We start from the raw sequence: 19,880 nt of genomic DNA, 5'->3' as shown, positions 1-19,880 counted from the left end.
GGCCTCAATCACCCTCAATTTATTGTTTAATATTTCCTACAAATACGTGGTAATAATGCTCTGCCCCTTGGATACAGCCTGTGAAATGCAGCACACCTAAAACAATGGGGTCTTCCTCCACTACGTCCCTCTGCAGCCCAGCCGTACTGTTGCTGTTAGAAACAAACATACGACGTTTCAGCGAAACAATAAGGACTCTCCCATACAGAAATCATTCATAACTCTAGTTACTAACAGAAACAAACTTGAACTTAAGAAGTTCAAAGATACATATCCTACAGGTTTCTATTTGAGTTCTCACCCCAGCAGGACGACTTCCTCACTAGTCCCCCCTGAGTAGTTCTAAAGATAATCTTCAATTTAGAAATGAGATATTTTTAAGCACTAGCAGAGCCAGGGCCAGGATTAGACCTAAGTAAGGAGCCACAGTTACAACCGTACCAATGGCAGTACCTACAGGCACTTAAAAGTTTTTATTAGGTTTTCCGTTTACTACGAATAGGATGACAAAACAAAAACACCCTACTACACAACGAAGAGGAAAAAACCATAAATCTTTCTATACAAGAAGGGGTATCACAATATACCACAGAATTCACCCGAACACTACAAGCGTGTGGGAACTGATGCTGAACTACCCAAAATTCCATGAAGTACAAGTATTTGTGTACCACTCATTACTTTTTTCTTGGTTGAGTCCTATTTAAACAGCAAGAAAATGCCAAGTTATTTTTCGTTGTATTTTTTTCATTGAATTTATTGGGATGACTGGTTAATAAAACCATACAGGTTTCAAGTGTACGAAATTCTCCTGTTTTAAATCCCTCTTTTAAGTGATTACCAGTAAGTCTCAGAAAATCCTGGACGAATGCCTAAACTCTAGCTTTATGTTATTTAACCACTTCTAATTTTAGAGTTAATTTATAAAACTTTTACCTTAAATTGCAATTTTTAAACCTCTCATTACCAACCCACTACTTCTGCCTACTCTTTAAACCCTACCAAACGAGACAGTACAATCACCGAAAGTAAACAGCCCACTCACTCAGCCCGGGCTCTGGGGCTGCACAAACCACCGAGGCGGCCGTCTGCTCCGCTGTTCAGACACGGCCAACATCGGAGCACTGTAAAACTCCTATCATATACACAGACTGCAGGTTTTTAATTGTATATTGACTGTAAATTGTGCTATTCTAACATCACCGAAATTCTCCACATTCAAGAATAGCCCTCTATTAACTGTTATTAATTAGGGGATCATTCTCACAAAGACAATCTCAACAATAAAAAGACTATGTAATCTTAAAAAGGGTATAAAAAAGTTAATAGAAGATATATAAATGGCAGTATACACGAGATCCTCAACATCATTATTCATCAGAGAAATGCAATCAAAACCACGAGATACCACTTCACACCCACTAATATGGCCATAAAAAAATTAAAACAACAAGCACTGTTGAGGATGTGGAGAGAGTGGAGGAACCCTTACACTCTGCTGGTGGGAACGGAAACTGGTGCAGCCACCGTGGAGAAGCTTCGCGGTTCCTCCAAAAAGGTTAACCAGAGTTACAAACAGGTCCAGCGCTCACACCACGAATTACATACCTAAGAGAACCGAAAAGCAATTTTCACAGAAAAACACATGCGTGAATGTTCACAGAAGCGTTATTTGTAATAGCCACACGTACACCACCTGCCCAATGGGCACACAGAAGACGGCGTACACGCAGGCAAGGCCGGGGCGGAACAGTCCACTCTGTCTGAAAAGGACGAGGGGGCGACACCTGCTGCGACACCCGCGAAACTCGAAACTCTGTGCCAAGCACACGGAGCCAGTCGCAAAACCCGCATACTACTGGAAGATCCCATTTCTATAAAATGTCCAGAAAGGGCACCCAGCGGAGGCAGAAAGCAGATCAGTGGTGGCCCAGGAAGAAAAGAAGGGAGAGCGACTGCTACATCCAACGTGAACGCTGTGTTGGGATTCAAGCTTTCCGCTCTCTCCACTGCCTTTCTTGTGCCATAGCTCCCCAGACCTTCCTCCTGGATGGTCAGAAATCTGAACATTTCATTCAGTGAAGCCTGACCAGGCACTGCTACATACCCGGATCACACCAGCTTGTGACTATTTCCCCTTAATGTTCCTGAAAGGACACTTCCATTTTTTCATTAGTTTACTAGAAAGACTGGTCGTTATTTTAAGCCACAATAGTATTATTTAGGTTGATAATTTTGGATGTTAAAAATGTAATGTGATAAGATTTGTTAAATGATGCTTCATGTACAATTATTAGGATCAACACCTGTCAACAAAGTCAAATAATTTTTTCATTAAATCTGTTGGCAGAGGCACTGTTCCTATAGGCCACTGCGGTGAAGTAGCAAAGGAAGCAGTTTCTCAGGTGCCTATGATATATACAGAACCAGCACGCAGACCTCACTCGCCAGTGAGAGATCGTCCTGGGGAGGGGCACCTGGAAGGGCACCTGAAGGGAGCTTTGCCTTCTTGCTTGATTCGGGTGCTAGTTAATGTGTTTTAGGGGGGGAAGGAGCCTGTCGGAGAGTTAGTGACGCAGACCACGAGTTCTGCAGACTGGGGCCTTTGCACGTTTATGGCTACGCTCACCCCGGCACCAACAGCGCGTGGCACGTCACGGGCACCTTGCTAGCGCATGTAGACTACAGCCGAATGTGGAACTCGCACAGAAAACTACCTGAAGAAATGGCACCTAATCTTAACGCCATCTTAACTTACCAGTTCACACTTGTTAAAAACAACCAACTGGCATATCCCAAAATGGAATATTCTACACTAAAAAAGACAATGAAGTCAAATGTCCAAACACTGAAAGTGGCGGGGACATGCCTACAACCCAGGGATGTTTGCTGACCGCGTGCGGCCTGCTTGGCTTTGCTAGACCATGAGCCACCGGAGCTCCGTCAGGCTGAGAAGTTCAGAGCTATGCCTGCGGCCACCGCCGCTGCAGCAGGGGTGTCCAACCTGCAGCCCACGGGCTGTGTGCAGCCCAGTATAGCTACGAACGCGGCCCAACACCAAATCGTAAATTTACTTAAAACATCATGACATTTTTGTGTGTGTGTGATCATGGGTCGCAATGTCCGTAATGTGCGGCTCCTCTTCCAGTGTGGCGCAGAGACGCCAACGGTTGGACACCCTTGGCAGAGCATGACAGGACAGAGATTATGGTGGGACGAGTATTCTATTCAAGAGCCTGCCTTAATTTAGGCCTGGCCGTGAGGTCCCCCTCTCCTGCAAGAGCAGAACGCCAAGAAGGAAATGCAGCAGGCATTCCGTATTGTTCCCTCTACCTCGTCATCACAGATGTTCCGTCAGGCGAGTATCTAGCTGCTGGATTTACTTACCGCCACTCAGTGATCACTTGAGACCACGAGTGACACGCGGTCTGAGGACACAACAGTGAACGTGGCTGGTGTCTTTGACCTCACCAAGTCTGTACCTCAGCCAAAAAGAACAATCAAAAACAGTAATTACAAAAAAAAAAAAAAGGTAATTACAATAGTTACAATTATAATGTTCCAGTTAAACACACACATCTGCCTCTTATCCCTTCCCAAACCCTCTTAAATGTAAATGCTAGTAAAGTTTTGCTAATTTTAAGGCAAAATTTAAAAAATCCTGTTTCTCTCACACACTGATGTTTCTCTCCCTCCCTTCCCCTCTAAGAATAAAGTCTTTCTTAAAAAATTAAGTGTAAAATTAAAAATTAAACACGAAAATTGAGCTGTGTCAAAGGGACACAGGTGCCAACGGAAAGAGCTCCTCCCATTGGCCAAAGCTGGAAAAATCTGAACAACAAAATCGAGCAGTTTTGGACTGTAATCCAAAGAATAAAATAAATGAGCCAATGCTGATATCACTGCGTAAATAAACTAGTGACGGAGACAAATGTCCCATGCAGAAAATTTCCAAATAATTCACACAGATACTCTGCCCTCGAGGAAGCGGTGGAGTATAACCCCCAGTCCTTAAGGGGAGATCGTGCAGAGTGACCCCCTTCCCAAGGGTGCAGTACGGAAAGGTGGGGGCACGGGACTGTAACAGCAGAGAAACCCGACAGACGATACTCCGAGCAGGCGACCGCGGCCAACATCGATGGTGGCAAGTCATGCCGACCACATGTGCTCGTCACACGACGTGATGAAAACGGCACTTTGCTTCTATAGTCTTCTGCCCCCAAACCCACACCCCGTCTAGTCATGAGGGAAGCATCAGCCATGTCCCAGTTGAGGGGCACTTTACAGATACGTGGCCAATACTCCTGTATCAAAAACGGGGAAAATCTGAGAAACGATCACAGCCAAGAGGAGCCGAGAGACATGACGACCGAGTGTGACGTGGTAACCTGTGCGGGATCCTGGAACAGAGAAAGGAAGTTAGATAAAAACCGAAAATCCAAATAAAGTATGGACTCTAGTGAACAAGAATGTGTCAGTATTGGTTCACCAGCTGTCACAGATGTACCACATGGATGTCAAATGTTCACAGGGGAAACTGGGCCTGGGGTGTATGAAAACTGTACTATCTTCTCAATGTTTCCAAAATTCTAAAAACATTTCAAAAAGTAAAGTGTTTTTTAAAAAGTAAAAATTTAAAAAATATACAGGGTCCAACACAAATAACACCCCCTTTTTATTACAAAACTTTTTATTACAAAATCATAAGCATGTAATTCTCTAACATAACAGTATCACTTTAGGTGAAATGCTCAAATTAAAACCACCGATTAGTACACCAATGTTACTACCCCCCAACCACACTTAAGCAGGCCTCACTTCTGCTGGTCCCTGTGCTCTGAAGCAAAGAAAAAAGCCTGAAGAAGGCACACCGAACTCCAAGGGAGGGAAATCAAGTCTTCGTTCACCGAGTTACTGTTTGACTCTAGTATATGAAGAATAGATCTGTGTACTATTGTACAACGAGAAATGTTTCATTTTAAATGCCACGTTTAAGCACTGAATGATAAAAATGAGACTGTTATTAAACAGAACCACTCCCTAAACCCTTGTGTTTCTATTAATAAACTATCCCATCTCCCGAAAGGCCTGCAGACCACATTCAAGCTTCCGATTAACTACTAATAGCACTGCAATACATGAATTTAAAAGAAAAACTGTCAAAGATTATACTAAATTGCTGGGTGGGATATATATAAATATACATGTGAAAATAACTTCTTTAATCAGTCAGGAAATATTCTGCTAGATTCATTCTTAAAATCAATCAGTATTTAGAGCTTTTAATACAAATTGTGTTACTCAGAAAAACAAGTGAGCCCCATTGGAACAGCTGGAGGTGCTAGACGATGTTGGGTGGCACACCCGGCGAAGGCAACCATCACACCGTGCTTCTGCCTAGATGGCCACTGGAGGCACCTATAACTGGATTATGTAGAACACATACAGCTAGAGAATGTAAATTTAATGTAAACATGATATTTACCAATTGCCTAGGCATGTTGGCAAAAGTGACTTGAGAATAAAGATAAGACTGTTAAGCGGATTTACAGCATTAATCTCTAATTAAAGTCTTAAAAGCCACTTTATCTAAATGGGCATCATCCACTATTACAAGAATATGGCTCCACTAAACAGTGTCCTTATTCAAAGGCAACATAAGAATAAATCATTAAGAAACCAAAGTAATTATTTTAAAGCCCTAAGAATGAATAAATTAGAAGATGTCACTTGAATCTCTTCAAGCCTTTTTCTTTTATAAAAATACAAAATCACTATCATGGTGGGATTTATTTTATAATATAATTTAACGTAAAGCAATGTAATATAATTGGTGTGCAGGATAAAGTTATGTGCAGACAAACTACATTTCCTAGAGCACCTCAACCGGGCCTTGATTTCAACCCAAGCCAGGGAGCTCTGCCCTGTTTCCAGGGCAAACACAGAATGATGAAACCAAATGCGTCTCTCTAACAAATGGCCGAGCACTAGGACCAGGCGAGAAAATAAGAATGGATCAACAGGAGTCCATCACTGCTACAAAACACCACCAAGTACACACAGCTCACCCAGAGTGAACCCAGAGGACAGTTAGACCACGGCTCCAGCCCCTCCCTGACCCTGGGTCTCCACCAGTAACAGACTGCAGAAGTGCTCCTGGGCTACATTTCTCATCGCACTGTTACTTTTAGAGTCACACACAGAAATATTTATCAATAAATGTTATCATTTCTGGATTTGCTTCAAAATGGTGGGAAGTATAAAGGAAACACGTTGCTAACTGTTGAATATAAGTGATGGATGCATAAGGGTTATTATAGTATATTTTTGTATATATTTTAAACTTTCACAGTAAAAGTTAAAAAATGCAAATAAATGTTAGGAAATTACTACGACTCAATAACAAAAACCAAACAACCCAATTCAAAAATGGGCAGAGGAGTTAAATACACATTTCGCCAATAAGCACATTTAAAAGATGCTCAATATCACTGATCACTAGGGAAATGCAAACCAAAACCATAATGAGATATCATTTCACACCCATTAGGGTAACTTTATCAAAAAGAAAAACAGAAAATAGCAAGAGCTGATGCACATGTGAAAAAGCTGGGGCCCTGAGGCACCGCTGTCGGGAGTGTGAGATGGTGTATTCCTACGGAAAACAGTAGGGCAGGTCCTCAAAAAATTAAGAATAGCATTACCAAATAAACCAGCAGGTCACTTCTGAGTGCACGTCCAAAGAGTTTAAAGCAGGCACTCAAGAGACTTGTACGCCCATGTTCACAGCAGCATTACTTACGACGATCAAAAGAGGAGAGGAAAGAAAAGGTGAAAGCACCCCAAGTGTCCATCCATGAAGAACGGGTAAACAAAGTACAGCACACACATACAACGGAGTATTGCTCAGCCTTAAGACAGAAGGCAATTCTGGTGCTTGCTGCAATGTGGACCGACATGACGCTGAGTGAAGTAAGCCAGTCACAAAAGGACAAATGCTCTGACTCCACTTACACGAGGTGCTTAGGGCAGTCGATTTCATAGACAGAAAGTAGAATGTGGCTGTCCGGGGCCGGAGAAGGAAATGGGGAGTTGTCATTTCCAATGGGCACACAGTCTCAGTGGGGGAAGAATAAAAAGCCTGGGAACGGATGGCAGGGATGGCTGCCCAACAATGTGAACGTATTCGATGCCACTAAACAGACTATATACTTAAAATGGTTAAAATGGTAAATTTTATACACAGATATATACCACAATTTTTAAATTTTTAAAGAAATAACTTTACCCAGCTTCTCAATGTTTTTACAAATGTTTTCTTTGATCATTGGCCATATAGGCCACAAAAACAGCAAAATAACCTTAAAATCTTGACAAAACATTCTAAGGGGCATTGCACTGTATAATTATAGTGACTTTTGCAACTAGAAAAATTAAACCACATGGGCACTATTTGGCCCTTCCTTCAGCGTCCTGACTCCATCTGAACATGAATTACGGTGTGGCCTGCCAGAGACGAAGTTCTTTCCCTTCTTCCACAACCCTGAGAGAGCCTATCCAAAAAGATGCCTTCCTGCCGCTGCTCCCACTGTCATCAAACTACAACACCACCGTATCAGCGATGCTCACCAGCGGGCGACGTCTTTTGCAGGCAATGAGTCGAGTCTAAAACTAAACATTCTGCAGTCTGCTTTTAAACCTACATGGCAGTGTCATAACTGCCCATTTATACTGGATTCAAACCCCAATTTCTCAAAACATTTCATGAAGTTATTTGGCAAAATTCATGATATAGGCAAAGATCTACTCCAGTGAGGCAAAGAGGGCTTGAAATGGATGAACAGGAATAAATGCAACACTTAGGTATCTCAACCATGGGCCAACCTAGACTTCTCTCAAACGGCGCTTCAGAATGTCCAGACACGCGGTCCCGGCATCAAAACGCAAAAGGCGGGGGAAGAGGCTGCGAGCCCCGCCTCCACGTGCGGTCTGTCAAGGTGCTAAATCCAAGCTGTGCACGCACTGCTCTACCAACAAAGGGACTTTCAAGGAGAAGATTTTGTTGGCATTTATGAGTGAACCACAGTTTTCGGTGCATTTACTTCAACAGAAGACAAACTCAATTTCATTAAACAGATCAAACAGAAGTCGGAATGGTCTTTTGTAACAACCAAAGAGTATCATGCTTCTATTAAGTTGCCTGGATAATTCACCATCTTATAACTCAAAAAATATATTCATGTTTTTAAATATATATATTCCCTGACCAAGCAATTCCACATCTAGAAATGCATACAAAGGAAATAGATGGAGATCTATGTAAAAGAAACTACAGTGAGTGAAAACAAAATTTAAACATCCTCAGTGACCAACATTGGGCAATTGGTTAAATTATGGTGTAACCATACAATCAATTACACACTGTACAGACATAAAAACATGAACCCATCTTATTGCATTGTGTGCCTCTGTGCATGCATGTACACGAACACACACAGATTTGTGAATGTACATGTGTCTGTGGACATGATACACCCAGTTACATGTATGGTATGTACACATACATGTATGTGCACGTGTGTGCAGAAGCATACCCAGGGGCCCGTGGAACTGCACCTCTGTGTATACAAAGTGGTGCCTGTATACGTACGTACAGGTGCGTGTATATTTGCTAATGCACATGCCTATATTTGCACCATGAGCCTGTGTTTTAAGTAGGCGTATTATCCTTGTAATCACTACTTAGAAGCTGTGACCTTGAGCAAGTTACTGAGCCTCTCGGAGGCTTCGCTGTCATCTGCACAGTACCAAACCCTGCCTCATCAGGGTTTGTGAGGATTAAGTGAAATAAAGGCTGTAAAGCACCTATTACCGTGATCGACGCATAGTAAATGCTCACAGTAAATCAGTATTAGCTTTCTTTCTCTGTACACATATACACTGATCTATACTTAGGTATATTTACAGAGCTATAAATCCAGAGATACACATCAGAATATTAACTTTGGTTATCTATGGAAGACAGGTTTTTGTTGTGAGGTTTTTTCTTTTTGGCTTTCATATTTTCCAATTTTTCTAAGAATATTATTCCTTTTTCACTCTCTTTTGAAGCTTATTTCTTCAAAATAGTGATGGGTTCTCCCTGGCATACCTCAATTATGTGTGTTTAAAGCTACTTATGTACCACACCAAGAAAAGCATAATTTTGATACCCCACCGAATTATTCTAGCAGTATGTGAGCACTACCTAGCAGCTCAGGAAGATGGCAGTACAAAGAAAGGCCACAGCATTTTGCTTGTTTGCCTTACCCAAGGCAAATGAAAATCAATTAATCACAACACGGGGTACAGATGATTTGCAAACACCTTGGTGGCAGTTAAGTGACACCTATCATTCATATTTTATTAAAGCAGAGAGGAACCCAACGCTTTGCCCAAGGTCATACAAAAAAGCATGTGCCAGACCCAAGGCTGTGAGAGATCTAAAGACTAGACTGCCTTGCCACAATTTGGGCGCGTTTATGAAACCAAGAATCTAAATTCTTAACCAGTCATTTCTGGAGTCCAGCCGGAGGAAGGAGGAAATGACAACACAGGGCTAACGACAACAAAACAACCCAGTCACTGGCTACATCAGGGTTAACTCGAATGTATTAATCATTGTTTTTCCTTATTTCTACAATATAGATAGAACATTTCATCTCATAGAAGCACAACTGCCATTTTACGCCAATTGTACTAATCATTCGAAACACGACAGAACGCACCTAATGCGGTCCAAATCGACATCAATTACTAGCTGGCTCAATTCCCACTAAACCCCTGCAGAAAGGTCTCTGAATTTCCGAAGGAAACCAGGCTACAGACAGTGGCGAGTGAAACAAGCAGTTCTTTCCCCTAGGGCCTCAACTTATAAATCATACGCTAGATAATAATCCAATCATCCCCCATACATTTCCTCCCTAGGTATGCTATTAAACCTCGTCGCACGACATTTCCGAGCTATTAAAGCACATACTCAGGCACACGCCCTACAGCCTTCCACTAAGAACGACATTTTGGGACATCATCAAAGTTGAATACCGCCGTTTCCAAATTTACTGCAAAATGCAGGCCTGTCTCTCGCCGCATTTTTGACTTTTGTGTTAAAACGGAGGCGAGGGGGATGGGTTTCAACACAGACGCGGCTGTGAAACCCTGAGTAATCGCATCTCCCTCCGGGGAGCTGTCGCGGGCAGTAGCAGCGATTTTAATCTTTTCTCTCCGCCCAGTTTTCTTTTCCATTTCATGCTTGATTTTTATTTTCCTTCCCAATGACGTCAAATCAAAGGTAGAAAATGGAAAACGTAATGTTCCCAGGTCGACGTCCCTGGGCGCTGGCGGATTCGGACTTGGGGACCCGTGCGCCGTGGGCAATGCAGGAAACGCAGCGGGACTCAGGATTTTCCGCCGCCAGAGTCCCGCCCGAGGTCACGGAGAGACGCGCCCGACCCGCGGCGGCCACGAATCCGAGCCCGGGGCCCGCCCGGCCCGCCCAGGCCCAGCGCGGCCTGCGGAGCCGCGGCGTCGAGCTGGCCACAGGCCGGGCTGCGGCGGCCAGAAGCGGCCAGCGGGGAGGGTAGGGCCGGGGTCCCCGGCCCCGGGCGGGGCTGGGCGCTGCTCACCTGCTGGTACCGGCTGCCGCAGGCCGGCTCCACCGCCGCCAGAGCCGCCAACGCCAACGCCATGGCGCAGCCGGCCGCAGGGAAGAGGGCAGGCGAGCGAGCGAGCTGAACGAAGGGGCGCGGGCGCCGCGGCCGGGGAGCGCGGGGAGGCTGACGGGTCGCGCCGCGAATGGGTCCCGATGGCCGCCGCCGTTTCCAGGCGAGCCGCTCTCCTCGGGCAGTGAGCGCCGCAGCCGTGGAGGCTCCGACCCGGCCCCTGGGGAGGAGGCGGGGACCACGACGACGACGCGACGCCGCCGCCCCGCCCCCGGCTCGCGCAGCCCGGCGGTGCTGGAGTCCGGGTGGGAGCCGCCTCTCCTCCCGCGCCTCCCAGGCTGAAGCGTCGAGTTCCAGTCCACCGAGAACGGATTGCTCACAGGCCACCGCTGAGCGGGTGACGCCGGTGACGAGCACCTCGTGGCCAGCACTGAGCTTCTCCTACGTGTTTTTACCAGCCCTCATCACACACAGGGGACAGAGCCCCATAAGGCAGAGGTCTTTGACCCCCAGGGAGGTTGACAGTCTTAATACACCAGCAACCTGATCCCTGGTATCTGGCTGCAGAATCTGCCTGGGTTCTTATCCATGCACTCCCTTCCTGCCTGCCATCCTCCCAGAGCAGGGGTGAGTCCAGTACAGGGTAGGGGTCAGTCCAACGACCGTGGGAAGTATATGAAAGTCAAATCTCAGTGTCCACAAATTAAGTGTTTTCGGAGCACAGCCACTCCCTTTTGTTTGGTATGACATACAAACCCTAAATTACTTGCTATTGGGCCCTTTGCAGAAAACATCCGCTAACCCTAAATCCTTGAAAACCTCTTAGATCTCAAAGCCTGTTTAGGGTGAGTGATGATATTAGCATCCTCATTTCCACGCAGTTCTTTAAGTGTTTTAACAGCCTCATCCGTGGATATAAACATGATCTTTTCTGAACCAAAGCTCTCCGAGGAGCTGACACGAAAGGCAAAACTTCCAAGAGTGAGTCATGCAACTACTCTTCCGGGAGCAGTGACACGTGCAAAGGTGGTGAGGGAAGTGAGAGCTGGCCTCGTGGAAGGGCTGAGAGGGGGCAGGCATACCCGCCATATAAGGGGATAGTTATTACTGTTTCACACTTGAGAAAATGATGCCCAAAGAGATACAATATTTGACCCAATAACCCAGAGCTAGTCAGGGCTAAAGCTAGAATGCAAACCCATTCAGCCAGCTTTATAAACTATTATCATGCAGCTGAAGTATAAACTTTGTGGACAAGAGTATTTGCCTATTAAATACTTTGATCTCTCCCTTAGCATATAGCATAGTATAGCTTATCTAGAGGTGTCTTCTTTCATCCTATCACACCCAGCCATCTGGGATTGCTTCTACTCCCGGGACCAACACAGAAAACAACTTGATCTTTGAGGCTCGTTGTAATTTCCTCTTGATTGCCTTTCCACGTTGGTAGTCTGGGGTTGGCATTACTACGGTTATTGGTTTAGCTTCTAATTTTCAATTCTAGCTCACTATATATTTTATTGTATTTTCTTAAAGATTTTATTTATTTTTAGACAGAGGGGAAGGGAGGGAGAAAGAGAGGGAAACATCAATGTGTGGTTACCTCTCACATGCCCCCCACTGGGGACCTGGCCTGCAACCCAGGCCTGTGCCCTGACTGGGAATCAAACTGGTGACCTTTCGGTTCTCAGGCCGGTGCTCAATCCACTGAGCCACACCAGCCAGTGCTGACTATATATTTTGAAACATAGCTGTGTTTTGAAACTACTCTGAGGATTCTGTTTAAAGGAATCAATTGTAATCAATAAAATTTCTAGATTTTTACCTTCCTCACTTTGAGTTCTCTGCTAGTATACAAACTGCTACATGTCTGTCCCTGTTTCCAGTGACATGCCAATTTGAGAGCCCCAAAGTGGCATGCTCCTTACTCTGTCCCTCAGTTTTTAATCCAGAAAAAAAACCAAAAAACTTTAAATGTAATAAGGTACAGTGAATCGTCCCAAATATAATGTCCTGCCTTGTGGTCTTATATAAGGGGGGGGGAGTCTAATTTGAAATTTTTAAGAATCTCACCAATAGAAAGTAGAAATCCAGATTTGTTTGCTCAGATACTCTAAACTCACATGTAAGAAGGAATAAAAAAGATGTCTGTGCTGCCACATGTGACTGTTGGACCTACAGCCGCCGTCTCTCTGCACGTCTGCAGCACTGTGGCTTTGGTGGAGAAGTCGGTACCCTTCCCATCTACTTCTTTCCTAATCCACTTTCTCCCTCAATCGCTATACACTCCCTGCATATGGACATAAATACTTATCACACTATAAATAGGAGACTTTCTTACAGGAATTATTTCCTCTCAAAAGAAAAAAAGTTTCCTGTTGTCCTTGCCTGCTCCTTTTCTGATGTCCTAAACCGAAATGTCCTGTGTTAACAGTAAAGACTGGGGTTTTTTTCCTTTGAGTTTCCCCCGGAGCCTTTAATAAGTAAATTGAGAAGATTTGTGTTGATTTGATGGGTGAATATAAGGGGAGGATTGAGAAGTTGAGGCTCCGCTGTATACAGTGTCCGGTTGGCAAGCAAATTGTACAGGGACGTGAAAAACTGAATCTCTGGCTCATGGACCCCTGCCTGCTGCAAGCCAAGCAGATGGGAAGATACTCCGAGGCTATAAAAACTGCACTCTTTGGCTTCATCTTGAGATGTTGTCAAGAGAGTTTCCACAGAGAAAGTTATTAATTTCAGATGGCTGCACTTAGAAACTTATTTCCCCACAGAATAACAGTAATAATTTCCATGTGCAATACTTTTTATGTGAATTGCTGACTCTGAATCACCCATCCTGAGAGGGAAGAGAAATATTATGGACAAGCAAGAGCATAGCTGATGTCTGCTTTTCTTTATTCCCCTAGTTTAGACAAAAACTTCCTCGGGATAGATGAGGTCTTCTGTCATTCCCATGCACCTGAGTCCTTACACAGCACTGAGCTCAATGAGAAACCAAGAAGGGTTTGTTAAATTTTAAACAAAGCCTCATCGGTCTAATATCACATTTCAGGCCTTAAATGTCTCCAGCTAATCTTTACAGGGCTCCAACCGAAACATGGAGTTCCATTTCTGCTGACTCACTACTTCTTTTTATTCTCACGGCATTGTTATAAATTTCATTAATGGCAAAAGGTAGTATCTTCATATTCAACTAAAGAAACTGTTCACTGATGATCACTACTGTTTGTGGAGCACCTCTTGAGTCTTTGACCCTTTACTACATCATCTCCTTAATCCTCATTTCAAATCCATTCTGCCGATGAAGAGACTAAGAAAACGTACATCCCTTGCTCAGCCAGTGAGTGAGTGAACCACAAGTCACACTGGGATCTGTTTGACTACAAAGCTTGAGCCCTGCTCTGGGTCCGAAGGGAAACACAGGATATGAAAGGAATAGGCCCACCCTTGGGGTCTTCACAATGAAAGAGAGAAGACAGTAAACACATATTCGAGACATTTTTAATATGAAAATTGCACGTTAATTGTATCTGTGTTGAGCTACATTAACTAATGCTGAGAGATGGTGTAGAGAATTATGTGACCAGGTGGGATTAATCAGGGAAGAATTCAGGAGAAAAAAGGCTTTGCTGTGATGGGAAAAGGGAAGGCACACCAAGTCGTGAGTATGCCTGTGCAGAAACTCAGAACGAGGGCCAGCAAACTTTTATGTAGAGGAATAAACAGTAAACATTTTGGACTCCACGGGCCACAAGCTTTCTGTCACAACTACTCCACTTTGCCATGGTATCGTAAACACAGCAATAGACCATACCAAACAAATTGGCCTGGCTGTGTCCCAATAAAACTTTATTTATGAGAACTGAAAGTTGAATTTCCTATTATTTTCACGTCACAAAATATTATTTTTCTTTTGAGTTTTTCAAGGATTTGACAATATGAAAACTATTCTTAACTCTCAGATCATACAAAAACAGGCAGTGGGCTGGATTCGGCTCCCAGGCAGTAGTCTGCCAACCCCTCAGCTTAGTAGCAGGACAAAAAAAAAAGTTTATGTACTAAGAGCTTGAGTAGGAAGTTTAAACCACAGAGTAATGCAGAAGGCCTCATGGAGAGGGAAGGAAAAAAGAGAAGAAGATGAGAATTTATAAAAGAGCTTAACACGTACATGGCCTGTGCAAAACTAAGAGGATCAGGGTTAGCTGAGCAGGGACCCCACACGGGCTCCTGATTCCATGGTTTGCCTTCTTCCCACTGGAACACAATGTATTCATTCATTCATTCATTCAACACATATTGATTTAGCACCAATATGGGCAAGTACTGCGGCCTTCTGCATAGAAGCTGAAACTATAAAATAATAGTTTCTCACTTATTCTCCAAAATGAAATTAAGGAATGCTAAGGGTGGGTATTTACTCATTTTAGTCGCTTACCACAAGTGTTGGTATACTATGTTTCATTTTCACTCAGCTCAGTCTTTCCTGATTGCCCTCGTGATTTCCTGCTTGACTATTGGTTATTTAGCGGTGGGTGGTTTAATTTCCATATATTGGTGCATTTTCCAAATTTCTTAGTTATTGATTTCTAATTTCACTTCATTATGGTTGGAGGACGTATTTTATATTATGTTAATCTTTTTAAATTTGTTGAGTTTTGTTTTATGCCCTCTCATGTGGTCTATCCTGGAGAATCTTTCCACATCCGCTAGAGAAGAATGTATATTCTGGTATTGTTGGGTGGAGTGTATATTAGATTTAATTGACTTAGAATGTAATTCAAGTTTTCTATTTCCTTGTTGATCTTTTGCCTACTTGTTCTAGCCCTTATTGAAAGTGGGCTGTTCAAGTCTCCAATTATCATTGTTGAATTGTCTATTTCTCCCTTCAATTGTGTCACTTTTACTTCACACATTTTAATGCTCTATTGTTAGGTTCATGCATGTTTATAGCATTTATTTATTTTATAAACTGTCGATCTAAAAACTATTTACGTGGCTATAGAATAGCAAGAAATCATGCATTAGAAGTCGATGAAAAAGCAAAAGCAAAACAAGAGTAGCACATGAAACAGACTTTCCCTTCTTGTTCTCTATTGTCTCCACCTGACCAGAGCCTGGCGCACAGTAGGCCCTTGTAGGATTGAAATAACATCAGGAATAAGGTTAACAGGAAAATGAAGTTCTACATGTTATAAGTGCCCCACAAATTCACTGTGCGTTTGAAGTGGGGACCTGATTGGTTATACAATTGATGTTAAACCGGAGATAAATAACACAAAAGATACAAAACCAATGAAAAAATTTCTCCCAAGGGTCCTCACTAACATTTAATTATGAAGATACTGACCCTTATGTCCCAAACAGAATATACACTTTAAGGCTTGGGAATCTCCCTGGCCAGGAGGGATGCTGCAGGTGACGCAGTGCAGTCTTGCGCTGCCACATTCCCGGGGCAGCCGTCCACTGCGGTCTCCGCCATTGCCACCCTCGCCGCCCGCCGCCTGTTGGCGGTGTACAACCTGTGCAACCATAGGATGTGACCCCACAAAATCTTGGAGTGATTCCTCCCCTGACAAATGGCTCACACTGTATTTGGGGGTGTTGTGAGGGGCATGAAGAACGGCGAAGTGTCCACAAGGAACTCAAGGGTCCGGTCCTTATCTTTGGACACGCTGTACCAACCAATTGTGATAACTAAATGCCGTGGGGAAAAAGAACAAGGTGAGTAGGGAAAGCTCGTAAGTCTCAAACCCTGGGGTTGATTAGTGAGGTAAGAAAAGGGTTTCTCACATTTCCCAGGATGGCAGTTTTCTTACTGTGTTTAGGGAGTATCATAAGAAACACAATTACACAAGGGAAACACTAAAGCTGGGAGCTCTGTGCTGCCAGTGGTGTGTCAGGGGAGGGAAAAAATGCATTAATTATGACACAGAAGAGAGGTGACCCGCCAGGGGCTCCACTGGAAGCAGCTGACGTTGGCTGCATGTTGGCAGCAGCTCAAGGGCACGAAGGCTGGTTCCTGGGACCCTCAGGGAACTCGTCCTGGCCACTAACGCAGGCCGCAGGCAACACACACAGAACCTCCCGTTCTAAAGGAGGTGGCACGAGGCCCGGGACACAAATACTGCCTTGGCTTTCAAGTAGAAAGCCTGGCCGGTTACTCAAGAACTCCTCTCTGACATTGTCCCGTGCGGGGCTCCCCCCACCCCATCTTCAGTAGCTAAGCCCCCAGAGGGAAAGACAAGCCCCCTTCTCTGCCAGAGTCCTCCGCGGGGGTCAGCGGTGCTCTGTGTAATAGGGTAGGGGCACAAGATGGGGTGGCACCTTGGGAACAGAGTCTCTCCAGAGCTGACTGTGATAAAGCAAGTCACAAATGGTATAATAGGCCTCCTGCTAAATGGCTGAATAGAAGCTGATCCGGGCTCTTGAAACACCAAACGTCCTCTTGCCTTGCCTTTCCATTTCCGATTAAGTCAGTGTCACTCCATAGGCGATCACGCTCAATGTGCTAGTCTGCAAAGCATCCAGAATACCGGCTTAAATTCCCACTGATGGTTTTCACCATAAAAAGTTTTAAAGCACATCTGTTACTGTTCACTGCCCTACAGAGGTGTTCTGATGTCACTGGCCCCAAGAACACTACTTTGATAACTCACATGTACTGACTACTTGCTTCAAGCCAGGGTCTGTGCCAAGCAATTTCCATTTATTATCTTCTTTTTTTTTTACCACTTGCAGTAAACATATAAAGTGGAGTCTATTTCTCTCTCTATTCTATGGATGAAGGAACAAGTCCCATGGAGGCTAATTATCTTGAAAATTAGGGCTAAAAGGGCTGTAGAAGTCCTTTGATGATTCTTCATCTTATAGATAAGGAAGTTGAGCTCAGAGAGGTTAAGTAACCTGCCCATGATCACACAGCCAGGAAGAGGCAGAGCTGCTACCTAACACAAGGTTCATTTCACCCTTGAACTGTATGTACCCTTTGCCACTTTAGGTTAGCCCACATCGTCCTGGACTCCTGTTCTCTGAGTCGTGGTCCAGTCGTTTGTGGTTTGAGGATGTGTGCCATCCCCAAGTCTGTTGTCATTCAAAGGAGGGGGGGCGTCCTGCTCTCTCTGCATCAGACTGATGATGACGTCAAATTCTGTGACTCACGATATGCAGAAGCTCTCTGGCCCTTACAACTTTCCCCACAGGAAACCCTCCAGGTGCCTGGTTACCTTTTGAGTTTTATTGTGGGTGGCAGAGAACGCATCTAAAAATAGATCTGTCCCCAGCTCTCCCAGAAGAGGCTTGCAGCCTAAAAATGTCAGTTGTTTTTCTCCCTTCCAAAACAGACATTGCTTCCTGGAGCAAAGCCCTTCCTTCCCAACCCAGCAGCTACTTAAAGAGAAGCCTCCCACCTGGAGACTAGACTTCCATCTTGCGAAAGGGAGAGAATTATCTCTTGACAGCAGGAAGAAAAAACATTTCTTATGAACTAGCAAAAATCGCTCTTCTAAATCCAAGTGACTTCAAGGAAGAAGGTATGGGTCTCTGACCGAGTTTTTACCTCCTGAAGATCAACTAATTGGGACAATGTATTAAAAGTGCTTTGTAAATTGCCAATACCAAGAACTATCACATGTCTGTGCACGTGTTCCTGCATCTTCAAAACAGCAGTGAGCAGAAGGGATGAATTTTCTTGTGATACCTTGGGTGACACAGATTTTCCAGCACAGAGACCCAGGGAGTTTTCCTGGCCTGGGCTTTCCGTGGGTACCTAACTGCTTGTGTGCTGAGATGAGGTTAGGCCCACTGCTTAGAAGCAGTTCTGAGGCTGGGCTCATGCCAGTTAAAATGGGGTGCAGATGCTAGAATGAGTTGACAGACCTAGGCAGGCCTAGGAGGAATGGAAAATCACCAGGTGGGAACTGTACTGTGGGAAACTGCCTGCCGACCCTACTCAGGACAAACGGATACCCGGCTATGACTAGGGTCTGGGGTCGGCCTATCTGGCATAACAAGTTACAGCTTTAACTTGAGCCTGACAAGATGTATCAAGAACGCTGGTCAGCAGAAACGGCACCCAGCAACCAGCTCTAGCCAATTAGACTCTGACACCCCAACCAGTTACCCTTTGCAGGTTTTTACGCTTAAAAACCCCGCCCTAAGAACAACCGAGAAAGTCTTAACCTCCCTTGGTTGGCTCCACTTTCTCCACCTTCCCCTGTGAGCCCCAGTCTCCTATGTTTGGCTCCACTGTTCCCTCTTATTCCCTGCTAATAAACCCTCCTCCTCAGCTCACCACGTCCCTCTGGTTTCTTGAGTGACTCTGACCTAACAAAAATGAGTTTCGATCAGTCAACAGATTGAGAAGACAGGGAGAGAGCCTTGTCTGGCCGTGGGAGGACCTCCCAAGGGAGGCTCTGCCACCGTGTGAACCTGGAGTTGTCCTCTAGGCAGACAAGTTTGCTAGCTTCTTGCCAGGGGCGCGTGATGCTTCAGCTCCATGGAACACTTGGTCACGTTAGAGGTGTTTCCAGTTCTCTTATTTTATTCATGCGTTCATTCATTCAGTAAATACATATTCAATTCTTACTCCATGGGCAGCCTTCTCTGTTTAAAAAACTCTTCTATTGTCTGCCCATACAAAGCCCACACATGGTGAGTATAGCTTGAAGGTAAACAGGCTTTGTTTAAATACGAGAAGTAAAGTTGTGCCTATTTCCATTGCATCTACTCCTGCCACCCTCCTTGACCTTCCCCATAAACTAGAGGGCACTTTTGGAATATTTTCTATTCCTGGGAGCCACTGTGTTCCTGGAAAGCACTGTTTTCAGAATGCCGTTGTACTCTTTTTATAGTATTTGGTACAGTATTAGTACAGCATTTGTTGAGCACTCAAATACCTGCCTCCATGAGAGATTCTGGGGGAAGATGAAAGCAGCAACAACAACACAAACGCATCATTAAGAACAAGAACTGTTCGATGCGCCTGGGTTTTAGGTACTTATAACGGCACGGTCAAGTGAAGGGGAATATGCGAGGTAGTTAACGCCCAAAGGCAGGGGGCCTGCATCTGCCTCCTCCGCCCATCCCCGCCCAGGACTTTCAGCAAGAATCACAACCCTCCCCCAAGGGCAGACGCCCCCAAGAGTCCTCCTCAACACACTGCTCTGAGCGCTCCCGGCC

At 44.5% G+C, this 19,880-nt stretch overlaps 1 protein-coding gene across 2 annotated transcripts in view; it reads right to left on the bottom strand.

The window, feature by feature from the left end:
* The window catches only part of NDFIP1 (Nedd4 family interacting protein 1), a 48,153-nt gene extending 37,180 nt beyond the window's left edge, over nucleotides 1-10,973 (bottom strand). Inside the window, exon 1 of one of the 2 annotated variants that reach the window (XM_053912895.2) lies at nucleotides 10,665-10,973. In XM_053912895.2, the coding sequence (XP_053768870.1) occupies nucleotides 10,665-10,727 (63 nt within the window). In that variant the 5' untranslated portion in view covers nucleotides 10,728-10,973. The remainder of the gene's footprint in view (nucleotides 1-10,664) is intronic. The other variant, XM_053912893.2, reaches the window with a different exon arrangement.
* Nucleotides 10,974-19,880: the final 8,907 nt, after the last annotated feature.

This window comes from Desmodus rotundus, chromosome 10, assembly GCF_022682495.2.
Source record: "Desmodus rotundus isolate HL8 chromosome 10, HLdesRot8A.1, whole genome shotgun sequence".
NCBI classification, from domain to species: domain Eukaryota; kingdom Metazoa; phylum Chordata; class Mammalia; order Chiroptera; family Phyllostomidae; genus Desmodus; species Desmodus rotundus.
This window is presented reverse-complemented; position numbering and strand designations above follow the sequence as displayed.